General features: G+C 41.0%; 1 protein-coding gene across 3 annotated transcripts in view; it reads right to left on the reverse strand.

Moving 5' to 3' along the window:
• PDE4DIP (phosphodiesterase 4D interacting protein) overlaps positions 1-13,553 on the reverse strand; it is a 214,513-nt gene that overhangs the window by 164,105 nt on the left and 36,855 nt on the right. For all 3 annotated transcript variants that reach the window (XM_047784872.1, XM_047784873.1, XM_047784864.1), the window contains exons 2-3: positions 6,491-6,546; positions 1,923-2,068 (exon numbers count right to left, since the gene is read on the reverse strand). In XM_047784872.1, coding sequence (XP_047640828.1) covers positions 1,923-2,068; positions 6,491-6,546 — 202 coding nt within the window. The remainder of the gene's footprint in view (positions 1-1,922; positions 2,069-6,490; positions 6,547-13,553) is intronic.

The raw sequence follows: 13,553 nt of genomic DNA on the forward strand, positions 1-13,553 counted from the left end.
TCCCTTTTCCCTTTCTGAGTACAGCTCCATTCTTGATCTCAAGGCTACTGAATGCATGATTTAAACTTTAGAGAAAATATCATGTTATTTAGAATTCTACCATTTCTTAGGGTGGGACATTGGAATGTGTCCCTCTCCCTCCTATATTTTTTTCTAACTAATATATCTTCTAATTTTCAAATTCTTTCATGGAGTTTCTTCACATATTAGGTGCTGTCATTCAAAGTTTACAGAATGGATGGATGGATGGACAAATGGATGTAAGAATGAATGAATAGAAGTGTGAGCAGGACACAGCTTGATTTACTGGCAATGACCATTCTGACAAAGAACTGTGTTGGAGCCTCATTATTTTTTAGTTATTGCTTGACACATAGGGGAGAGAAATTTAAAATCTCTCTTTTTTTTGGGGGGGGGTTGGAGCATGCAGTATTTGAAGTAGAATCTCAGTTCCTTATTGGCCTTTTCTCTGCATCCTAGCTTGGTTTTTCTCAGTGGCTCCCAGCACTGAGGAGTAAGGACTAATCAGTGATAGATCTGAGTGCTAAGAGAAAAAGACCTAGGGCTCCACACCTGAAAGTCAGCTGACCTCTGCTCATCACCCGGCTTAGCCCATTATTTTCCCTCTCCCACAGCATCCAGCCATCCTTCCGATCAGTTGGAGTGACACCCTTCACTTCTATAATCCAAATCACCTCTCAACCAAAAGGAACGTGCAGGCAGACTGCCTTCCTGGGAGCACCGCAGTGCTGCAACTCTGCTCACCCCTTCTGCACTGCAGCAGATGCAAAAAGTGCAAAAAGGGGAAGGGGATGGGATGATACCACCCCCAACCCTGCCAGCACCACTGATGTCCAGAGGTTTGGTCTTCAAGAGCCACTTAATAGTCCTGCAAACTCTCTCTGCCTTTTCTTTAAAAATAGTATCCATGACAACTCTGAGCAAAGAAACCAAGAGTAGGCTGTTTAAATTCTCGGGCACATGTTATTTGGAGCATATTCTTGGCCCCACAGCAGGAATGTCTTGTAGGATGGACATTAGGTCCTAGTGAAACATTTCCATCTACAGATGAAGGGAAGACAGGGCAAACTCATGTCAACACTGCTTTGTTAACCCCTTTTTGAAAATGGAATGTTTATTATTTTACAGCAAAAGCTATCAATTCAAGAATGAAGGAGCCCACACATTTAGGGCATTTTTACACAGTATTCACAGTGTCCTGATTCCTGGGTAACCCCAGGGGGCACCATAGAACCGTTTCCTTTTTTAGCACACGGCAGTGTAAGACTCCTGGGTGCTCTTCCCAGGCCTATCTTTTCTGCAGCTAGGTTCTACTGCGCAGACTTTTTTGGGTTAATCCAGGGCACAGGGAGCTGGTGGGGGTGGAGGTAGGGTTCTCCGTTATAATATCAGGAATTTGGCTTTTGGCCCAATCTAAAGATAAACCTATCAAGATGCAGAGCACTTCAAGAGTTAGATCCAAGCAACAATGCCAGCTTCTGTTGAGAGGCAGTGGTTACGGCTGAACTACCTTATGCTGCAGACAGCATCCAGATTCTGGAGTGGTCCAAGCCAGCAACAGAGGATATAATGCCAGCCCACAACTAGGTCTCCAGGGCTCACTATGGCCTAGCTACAGATTCTCAGGGTGCCGTTTAAACTTCCTGAATTGATCTGACAAGTAAACCAGGAGTAAAAGTGGTAAGACAGAATCAGTAGTACAGGAGGTTTCCATGAGCCCCAGTGCTCAGCACATAGCTACCAGTGCATAAGCTTATTGGGATAAATGCTCTTGAAAGAAACACCGCTATGATAAGAATGCCTTAATCCAGCCTAAGCCATGGGTCATATTTTTATAAGGTGTCACTATCCCCTGGGACTCCTTCCAACCAGGATAACAATTACCCACCCATGTGACTTACCTTCTCAAAGTCTCGAAGAGCCTGGGTCTGCACCTGAAGGGGTCTTTCAAATGTTCTCAAGGAATGCCCAAAGGGGACCTTTTCACCACTTCTCCAGGTCTGTGTCTGTACTGGAGGACCTCGATCTTTAGTGTCACTAAGAAAAGCTGCCAGTGGAAGAGAACAGAAAATGCTATATAATAGTGGCATTATATAAATAATGATCATCTCAATAAGCATGTTCCATCAGAATCTGTTTTTTGCAAAATATGGACTGATTCTAGGCCACACAGAAGCAGTTCACACCAAGTAGCCTGTGGTAGATCATATGCATAGTAGTCCCCAGTGAAGCACACTCATTTATGTCCATGCGCCTTTGTAACGCAATCTCCTGCTTCTGCCATCAAGAAGCTAGGGTGTATTTCTTATTCCTTGAATTTGAGTTGGCTAAATGACTTACTTTGACCTAGAAAATGTGATGAAAATGTCATTGCTGTATGAGTTGCAGAGACTAGTCTTTTTTGTTGTTGTTGTTTTTGTTTTGTTTTGTGTTTGCTTTTTAGGACTATGCTTGCGGCATATGGAGGTTCCAAGGCTAGGGGTCAAATGGAGCTACAGCTGCTGGCCTACGCCAGAGCCACAGCAATGCCAGATCTGAGCCGCATCTGCGACCTACGCCACAGCTCATGGCAATGCCGGATCCTTAACCCATGAGGGAGACCAGGGACCGAAACGGCAACTTCATGATTCCTAGTTGGATTCTGCTGCACCACAACGGGAACTCCTCCAGAGACTAGGTCTTGAGAGGCCTTGCATTTCTGTTCTTGCCTTCCTAGAACTCAAAACCACCATGCTACGAAACCCAGACGACCTTCCTGGTGGGGGAAAGGACAAGTATGGGGGGAATGGGGGCATGAAGATGCCAGCACCAGCTACTAGAACTTGAGAGAGGCTGCCTGGGACCCTCAGCCCCGGTCAAGCTGTCAGAGGAAGGCAGCTATTTGAGTGATTGCAGGTGAGACCAGCAGAAGAAATGCCCAGTTTGCCAACACCCAGGATTGTGAGAAATAATACATCATTGTTATTTTAAGCCCCAGGTGGGCAAATTTTTTCTTAAAGGGCCAGATAGTAAATTTTACACACTCAGGGGCATCATTTGTGTCACAACCACTCAACTCTGCCGTTATACCTCAAAGCAGACACAGATAATACGTTAGTGAATGCACATGACCGCGTTGCTATGAAACCTTATTTACAAAAACTGGCAACTAGGCCCATAGGCTGCAGTTTGCTGACCCCTGGTTTGTTTGTTTGTTTGTTTGTTTGTTTGTTTCTGCACTCAAAGCATATGGAAGTTCCTGGGCCAGGGACTGAACTCATGCCATAGCAGTGATCCAAGCTGCTGCAGTGACAAACAGGTCCTTAACCCACCATGCCACAAGGGAACTTCGTGCTGACCCTGTTTTAAGGCATTACATTTTAGGGTGTTTTGTCTCGTGACCAACGATAGCTGAAAATAGCCATATTTGGGGGAAAAAAATCAATCTACTAGCTAAGAAGTATTTTTACAAATCTCTCTACAGAGAATCTTTCAGGTTATTGAATAGGAATAATAGCAATTGTAACAACTGACATCTTTAATAGGCATTACAGGTTACTAAATAGTTTTCCATGAATTATTTCATTTATAAAGTTACTGCAACCAGTGAAATAGAATGATGTATTACATCCATTTGACTAAAGAATAAATAAAGGTTCAGAAAATTTGCTTGCCCAAGATTACATCGCTAAAAAGTGGCAGAATCAATCCCTTTTCCTCTCCATTTAACGTTCCTAACACTATGCTAATACTTAGCACTATAACAGGCCTGAGAGTCAGGGAAAAACAGGCAAAGGAGCAGAGACACAATCTTTCCATTAACCTAAGGAAGCACCGCCCTGGTAGAAACTAGTGAAGGCCAAGCTGCTCTTAACCCTATGCTTGCCTTGGAGAAGTAACCTTGTGAAAAAATAAGAAATCAGGGCTTCCTTTAAGCATAGGACACAAAGGACCACTGATCAAAGTGGGCTTCGGGTTGTAGACTCAGGTAGAAGACGTAGAAAAATACACCTTTACTTGGCTGAGAAAGAAGCAATGAGCCTTTGTTACCCAACAAGTTTTTTGTTTTTTAATCAGAAAGAATGACTGCTATGGCAACACACTGTGCTCCACAGACAGTGTCAGTGCAGGTGAGAGTGGAATGGGCTCTCGGGGACTCTGTGCTTTCACTGAGGAAACGTTAACTAGACATAGACATACGGGCAGAGGAGATTCTCAGGGGCCAAGAAGCAAAATGTTATCATATGCTCTATTTCTGTCCTGTCCTTTCCTTTTTTTTTTTTTTTTCCCCCCAGCCATGCCTGCAGCAGGCAGAAGTTCCTGGGCCAGGGATGGAACCTGCACCACAGCAGTGATAATGCCGGATCCTTAGCTGGTAGGCCACCAGGAATTCCTCCCCCCACCCCCCACCTTTTTTTCCTCTTTCTTTCCTTCCTTCCTTCCTCCCTTGTATATTCTTGTCTCCTTTCTTCAAAATTAATGGACCATATATATATGGGCACCAAAAGCAAAGGCAACAAAAGCAGAAATAAACAAGTGTGACTACATCAAACTAAAAAGCTTATGTTTAGCAAAGAAAATCATCAGTAGAATGAAAAGGCAACCTATAGGATGGGGGACTATATGCCCCCTCCCTCCCTTTGTCTTTTTGCAAATTTGTCAGAAAGAGTGCAAGAAAAAGTCCCCAGATACTTCAATTCATGTCTCAGAATAATAAAAAAAAAAAAAGCTCACAAAAAGAGCATTCCTTATTTTAAAAAATAAATAAAAATAAGAAAGGCAAAAAGGATCAGGAAGATGGTGACAAAGAGAAAGATGAAGGTGAAGATTAAGAAGAAAATAATGATGATAACTAGGGGAGTTCCAGTGCAGGTTTTTTCTTGTCTGAAAGTATTTAACTAGTCATTACACCACTGATTTTAAAGAAAAAAGAAGAAATGTAAGGCCATAGGATTTGTTTTTAAACTGGATGCTGTACAATATCTTTTCATTTTCATAAAAATAACTATTATCCAGTGTGTCTTTAGATGGCCCAGTCCTTAATGGTATTTTCAATAGCCACTAACCCTGCCTGGTAGAGCACAGGGGTTTACATTAGGACAGAAATTTAAAGTAGGTTTTACTGGTACACAGCACAAATTAGTTGCAGATAGAGTCGGGTGTTTTTCCATCTTCGATTGCCTTTGATTCAGCTTGTACAGAATAATTGTTTTTCTGTTAATTGTATACCACTCCATGATTTCAAATTAATAATAGTGGTAGTGTTAATAACAATGTTGCACCTGTTTTGTTGATAATTTACTATTTCTCAGTAAACACAAGTGTTTTCATTTAAATAAATTAGAAAAGATATTTTTCCACATTGAGATAAAATTAAATAGGCAATTAAATGGAAGAAAATGATAAAACAACAGTACATTATAGTTGGATTCTTAGGATGTGAGGGAAAGAGTCTTCTCTTGGAAGATTTGATATGAATCCTGACCACTTGCTAATTATGGAAATTTAGGCAGATCTCTTAGTTTTTCTGAGTTTCATTGCCTCTGTAAAAATGGGACTAATAAGGCTTATCTCACAGAGCCTTTACATGGATTAAATGAAATAACATATGAAAGTATCCAACCTAATTAATATCTTGCTTAAAGTAGGCATTTTCTCCATGATCCTTCAATTTTTGCCCTAGTCCTTCAATTTTTACCTCAAAATGAAGGATCTTGATGCTCAAAATGAGTATAGTAGGCCCTTAGAATTTGTAGATTTTACATACACAATCACAAAGGCTAATTTTAAGTGACTCCAAAGTCTTAATATCTTCAAACTAAAACTTTTTTCCACATTGTGCATGTGAACTATCTGTGCTTCAGAGCTGGTATGAAAAGGCAAATCCCTTAGCAAAGTAAGTAAAACACAAAGTGACTAGAAGTTTTTGGGGAAAACAGCCCCCAAAGAGTTATTTTCACTTTGCTTTTATAATTTAAAACACCTGGCTAATGTTAGTACCAGAATTATGTTATTATGAATACATTAATAATAATAATAATATTTATTGAGTGCTTATTCCTTGACCAGCTCTGTACTAAGGGCTTTTTCTAATCTCACTTAAGAGGTTGACACTATTACTATAGTATTATTATTATTATTTATTATTATATATATTATATTATTATAATAGTAATACCCATTTTAATGGTATCTCAGAGGTTTCACTTTAGTGGAAGAATCTGTTTTAATCATTTTACAAGTGACTCTAATTTCGCAGTTACTGAATTGTTAAAAGTATGAAGAGTTCACACAAGTATTTCAGTTATGATTTTACTGCACTATGCTGGGAAGGTGAGGAATTATATGCTACAGTGGTATGTGCAAATTTGGAAATTCACAAACAGCCTGAAGATTTTACCATGGTGAATTCAAAGGGTCTATAATTTAAGGGAATTATAATCATCAGGAGACCAAGAATTTAGTAAGGCAAGGCCCACGACCTCCTTACCTGCTGTGTGACTTGTTCTGGGTACCATCTCCCCATCATCTTCTGCTAAATAATCTCTGTGGAGAGAAACACATCATTAATTAATGAGATACCACCCCATACAGTGTCCCATTTCTGGGGTGGTGAGACACCTGTTTTTATTTATATCTCCACAAATATTCATTAAGCTGTTGCTATGGATCAGAGACAGTGTTAAGTGCTGGAGATACAGAGGCAAACCCACAGGAAGGGTTCCTATCCCAAGTAAGTACACATAGATAGCCATTGGACAAAAAATTCCACAAGTATTGAATTACTGTTGTAGCGAGTGCTGTGAAGGAATATGCAGAATAACTTAACAGAGACACTCAGAGAAACTCAAAGAAAAGAACACTTAAACTGGGATGAAGAGGATGTCAGCTAGATGAAGAATGAGAACAGAAGAATATTCCATCATGAGGGAACAGCAAGGCCCCTGAGTAGGGGAGGAACTTGGCCTGTTAGGGGAATGGAGACAGCCAATGTTGTGACCAGACCATACAGGGCCTTGGGGTGGGGGGATGGGTAAGGATGTGAGTTTTATGTGCAGGGCAATGGGAAACCACTGAAGGATTTTCATGAGGGAATGAATGGTAAATGACCAGATTTAGATGTTAGATCATCTGGCTACTGTGGTAGAGAGGGAATCAAGAGGGAACCAAAGTGGATGGGGAAAGCAAGAAGTTCTGATGGTTTTAACCAAGAGAAAAGTGTAGAAATGGAGAGAAGCAAAAAAAAAAAAAAAAATCAAGATATGTTTAGGAAATAGAATTGACCCAGAAAACTTAGAAGACAAAGTCTATTAATGGAAATGTTAAAAACAACCAACCCACAATGTGGTAGCCAGCAGAGTGAAGACCACCTTCTCACAGAGGGGCAAAAAAATCTGAAAATACATTTAACAAATTCTTTTCAAGCACCTATTATGTTCTTAGGCACCAACTTTAAGCTCCACAAATATAATGGTGACAAAAATGCCTGCACTCATGGAACTTACAGGAAAAGGAAACAAGGAAGCAAAATGTATAGTAGCAACAGGGACAAGGCACTATCAACAATGAAAACAGGGACCGGAGACCCGGGGAGTGCTGGAGGTGTGGGGAGGCAGAGCAATTTTTAGTAGGCAAGGCTTTTCCGAGAAGCAATAACATGGGTTATTTGCGCCAGGCAATAACATCGAATGCAAAGGCTCTTAGGAGGGAGCATGCCAGAGCATTTTTGGAACAAGGAGGCCAGTGTGGCTGGGCAGAGTGAGAAGCAGGAGGTGGGGTCAGGGAAGTTAATAGGAAGGCTGGGCAGGGCGCATATTGTATAAAGCCTTTCGGGACACTGAGAGGCATTTAGTCACTGGAGTCTTGTGAGTCAAGAAAAGAGATGAACTGAGTGACGAATGTTTTAAAAGGGCTGGCTACTGTTTTGACAACAGATGGTCTGGGTAGGGGAGGCAGAAACAGAGAGGCGATTGCAATAATCCTATAGAGAGATGCTTTCAACATTTAGCTTATTCCTGAAACCCTTGGGTACTCCCAGTTAATTGTTCTAAAAATAACTCTATAGCTGAAGATTTAGAGGACTTCTCTTTTTAAAAGCCAGAAGACATTCACAGGAAGACAGAAGAGAGCCTGGCATTTGGTTAGAAATAGTTGGTGTTCTTTCTTCGCTGCCGCCATGGCTGGATCTTGGCATAAATCTTTATTTCGTTAAGTTGCAGATGGGCATGAAAGTACCAAAGTACCAGACAGGGCACATGGACTACACACACTGCCTGGCCATTTATTTATTTTTGCTTTTTAGGGCCATACCCATGGTATATGGTAGTTCCCAGGCTAGGGGTGGAATCCGAGCTGTAGCTGCAGTCCACAGCCACAGCCACAGCCACAGCCACATCAGATCTAAGCCACATCTGCAACCATCATAGCTCATGGCAATGCTGGATCCCTGACCTACTGAGTGAAGCCAGGGATCGAACCCCCACATCCTCAGGGATACTGGTCGGATTTGTTACTGCTGCACCACAATGGGAACTGCCACCACCTGGCAGTTCTATGTTACTCAAAATAGATCACACGCTTGTGGTTCTTCTAGGCCTTCTCTGCCTCTTTCCCTTCTCCACTTCTCATTAAAAGTTTTCCTTGAGAATGAAGAATAAAAGAGAAGAATGTACTACTTATGGATTCCTCTCTGCTGAGAAAAAGGAGGGGAAGGATTTTGAAACTATCAGCTAGAGCAATGTCTTGGAAAATTGTGAGGAAAAACTTATAATTAGCTGCTGTGATTTATGCACTGGATGGATTCCTTTATGCTCAGCCCACAGACCTGGGTAACTGTGCATCTGCCAGCAGGGGCAAGGTCATTCCTCAGGCCACATTTAGCACATCCAACATGTTTTGTTTGGTCAACACAAGGCTGATCCGTTTCTAACTTCTCTTGCAAAATGATTGGGTCTCGCAATACTGGGCCTGCCTTCCCACATAGAAAGCTAACTTGCTGCCTTTAAATGGAAGAGACATGTTCTCCAGTTTGCCACAGTCCCTGTCACTGCTTATTCTTATAATTCAGCTCATACACCCATTTATGATACTTGCCTGGCTCCTTACAGGTCTCAGGCTATCACCCTGGTACAGATCAAACGCAGACAAAATTTTCATTTCTGCTTTAAGACACAGTCTTGAGTTACCATTGGCTTCAGCATATAATTCATTAATTTGTGATAAGTCACTAACTGGCTTATAAGTTACTTTTACTTCTCTGGGCTTCAGTCTCCTTAAATATTTGTAAAAGAAATGCATGCGTTTCTAAGGTTTCTTGCAGTAATTACATGATTCTATTCTAATAGATGCTGAACCATAAAACCAATTTTAATACTTTCCAAGGATGGGGGAACTTTCCAGACATGCACTATTCAATTCTCCCTGCTCTGAAGATTTCAATTCTAGATCAGGAGCAAGTTACAACAAGGCAATGCATATGGGTTCCCCAAGATACTTCACCTTCTCCTCCACCCCCCACTCACCCTGAACTGGCTGCCTGCCGGGTATGAAGCAATAAGCGGAAGGGTAGAGAGGTCACTTTGGATGGGTACTGAGTTAATGGGCTTTCTGTATTCTCAGGAGATTTTTTAAAAGTCACTTTAACTCTATTAACAGCTCAAGTTCCCTCTCATATGATCAGTGAGTAGGACTCACTCAGCTGCTCCAAAAGGTTGGTAAGGAATTTGATGCTCCCCCAGAGAAGGGGCTCATGGTTGTAAACACAGGGTTTATGTCTAGGGGATTGCAATTTGTGACAACATCGGATAAACCAAAGTGCAATGAGAATTGGGATATGCCAGAGACAGGCTCCAAGCCTGCCTCCCTACTCCTGACACGTACACAAAGCAGTTAACATGTTGGTAAATTCTTCTGTGTTACCCGACTCCAGAAAAAAATTGTACACCCTTGTCCCAGTTTCTCAAATTCAAGCCTTTCTAGATATTTTTAAAAACATCAGTCCATGAATGAGTCATGCTCAGCTAGCATGTGGTTCACCAGGGCAATTATAGCTTTCCTGCAGAGATGACATATAGAATCTTTCCCCAAAAATACCTTACATGTTGCTTTTCTTCTTCTTTCTTTTTTTTTCTTTTCTGCTTTTTAGGGCTGTACCAGCAGCATATGGAGGTTCCCAGGCTAGGGGTCGAATTGGAGCTGTAGCTGCCAGCCTACACCACAGCCACAGCAACGTGGGATCCAAGCTGCGACCTACACCATGGCTCATGGCAATACCAGATCCTTAACCCACTGAGCAAGGCCAGGGATCAAACCCTTGTCTTCATGGATACTAGTCAGGTTCATTAACCACTGAGCCACAACAGGAACTCTTGCTTTTCTTTTTTTAAATGAACTAAACTTTCCTTTAGTAAGCCTCATCTTTTTGCTCTCTGCTTCATTCATCTGTCAGTATCTTACCAATTCCACTAAAATTCCACTTATTAACTTTTTCTGAGACCTCTCCTGCTTATTGGAAGACCCAAGCATTTTCCAAGTACAACCCACCTACCAGCTGTTTGCCCACTTAATTTCTGCACAGTGTATTACTCATATTTTCTCAACTTGCTGCTAAGTATCTATGAAGATATTGGAATCAAACAAAACATCAACATTCAACATCCCATATACTAGCTTTTCCTACAGTTTTCCAAGGTGACTAGGTTGAGAATGATCAGAAAATAACTGCTCTACTCGGAGCCATCTGCTACACTCTGATACTCTGATGTTGTCAAACAGATTTCTTCCAGTAGTTTTCTAAGTATGGTAGTTTCAATTATACCAGGAATATCCAAGGCTCTCATTTTGCTTTTCTCTTACCAAGAGGTAAGAGGCTCACTGGTCCCACTAGTCTAGTCTTTGGTAACACTGTGGGGAGAGATAGAAATTTGGGTCCTTGTTTAGCAAAGGGTAACACCATGATGGAGCCTGCGGAGATTTTCTATAAGGCGGCCATAGACCGTCTTTTGCAAACTGCATATTTGGTATATTGCATTGTATTCTGGCCTGTTTAATTTGTGAACTGAGAAAAGCAACAGATTGTGTTAATACACCACATTGTTCGGGAGCAATGGCAAGATGGCAATTCTACAACTTCATTACAAAGCAGGCTGGGCAACAAGTCTTTGAACAGAATGAGATATTGATATCCCAGGACCAAAACCACCCCAAAGTATATCTAAGTAGTTGTTGTCTGTCTAGGTCTCAGTACTTTCTTCTCCTCTGCCTTACCTAATAAAATAATTAATCTAGGACTATTTCTTCCCATGTGAGTGTCCAAATTCACAAAGAGGTGGCTATTTTTTCAGGCTGCCTCACCACGGAAATCACGTACACGTAGTCTGACCCCCCCTACTTCATCACTAAGCTAAGGGACAAAGGCCATCTTCCAGACATTTTATATCTTTTTTTAATGCATTATTATGTTTTTTAAAATTAAACTATAGTGTGATTTACAATGTTATGCCAGTTTTCTACTGTGCAGCAAAGTGACCCAGTCATACACACACATACATGCACACACTCTTTTTCTTATAGTATGTTCCATCATGGTCTATCCCAAGAGATTGGATATAGTTCCCTGAGCCATACAGCAGGACCTCATTACTTATCCATTCTAAATGTAACAGTTTGCAGCACAAACTCTCAGTCCATCCTACACCCTCCTCCCTCCCTCTTGGCAACCACAAGTCTGTTCTCTATGTCTGTGAGTTTGTTTCTGTTTTGTAGATAGGTTCTATCTTTCAACTTCTTTTTATACAGCTTATTATGAACAAAAATTGAGAAGAAGGAAAAGCAATCAGCTATACCAATACTTAGAGCAAAAACAAACAAACAAAAAACTGGGCTTAGACTTTTTCATTCCATTTTATAGACATTTATTGAGAAGTTGCTTATATGGCAAAGACTGAAAATATAAAAGTGAAAAAGAAATGCCCTGAAGTCAAGGTGCTTGGAGTTGTCTACAGGGGGAGGCAGACAGGATTCAAAGCAATAATTATTAGAATGACAAGATTTAAGTCAGAGGTTTCAGAACATAAATGAGACAGCAATTAATTTTGTCCTGATGGGGAGACAGGTCTAGGAAATCTACAGAAAACACTGAATCTAGGCCTTGAAGGATGGGTATGAATATATAAGGAAACAAGACAAAGGGCCCAAAATAGGAGAATGAAGGATGTGTTCAGGGCTTTAATTTTGCTCCGTGCTCTTCCCTACTCCACCCACCCCCATCTAAGCAGGCACTAACTGCTCCTCAGGACCCCTTCCAACTTTTTTTTTACCTTTCCCTCTCTTCAAGCCTTCCCTACCCACACCTCCACCCTCAAACTCTATCTCTCAAGCAGGAAAGGAAGTCAGGGGGAAAACCATTTCTTCATTTGCACTTCCCTCCTCACACAACATACCTTTATCTAACTCCTTAGTACTCCCAAAGATGATGCAAAATAATGTCAGCAAGAAAGGATTGGGACTAAAATTTGCACTACAGTAAAAATGCCTATGGATACAGACTGTACAGACTAGCAGAGAAGTTGGAGGACTGAAAAGCCTGGGGATTTAGGATGGTAGAAAATAAGAGTGAATACTTCAAAAAAAAAAAAAACACAAAAAAACCACACTATTTTTACTAAAATGTTTATTCTTCTTTTTAAAAAAGCAAGGAACAAATTCCGATTGGATTCACCTTGCTCTTCTATGAAGGCCCTTGATAAAAGATGAACAACATAAGGGATATGGCTCAGTGTAACCATCTCAAACACTGGGGAATATGTGAAATCACAGGAAGATTGCTCCAGTTTGCTGTGTATCGGGGTACAAACACACATGCTGTTCTAGTTCCGTGTTTTTAAGGTTCATGTGATTCTGCATCAAATGAAAGAAATCCTTCTAATGTTCAAAGACATCTTTTTCATATTTTTAATTTTATCCACCTTCAACCCTTGCAGAGATAAAAAGACCAGAAGGAGAACTGTGGCCTACTTTCTTTAATATGTGACCCTCTAACTCTGAGGATTTTTAAACGGTAGGGTTTCACAAGTGGTGCCAGCTTGGAAACAAAGACATCTACAGGTAATAATCTCCAGACTGCCTGTGTGTAACTTTACAGTTCAACATGTTTTCTTACACTGGAATTTTCCTCAACATCAGTCATGAATTAAACGATCATCATCATTATTGTGTAAACCACCACCACCCACCCCCAACTCTGCTAACACAACTTATTGATTGACAGACACTTTCCAGGCATTATCTCATTCAATTCTCACAAAATCCAGTAGGTACTCTTACCCTTATTTTACAGATGAGGAAATAAGAAGCCTAGAAAGATGAAGTAATTTGCCCAAGATCATACAGCTGGTTGGTAGCAAGCCTGAACTTGAAAACTGTATCTCTCCAACTCCAAACGTTTACCCTGTCCAATATGCCCTATTTCTAGCCACACATTTACAAGGAGCCTCCTTTGTACCTGCCTTGACTCCAGGGAAATGAGCTTTGAGAAAGTGAGATGAAAGGAAGGG

The sequence above is a fragment of the Phacochoerus africanus genome, chromosome 6, assembly GCF_016906955.1.
Source record: "Phacochoerus africanus isolate WHEZ1 chromosome 6, ROS_Pafr_v1, whole genome shotgun sequence".
NCBI classification, from domain to species: domain Eukaryota; kingdom Metazoa; phylum Chordata; class Mammalia; order Artiodactyla; family Suidae; genus Phacochoerus; species Phacochoerus africanus.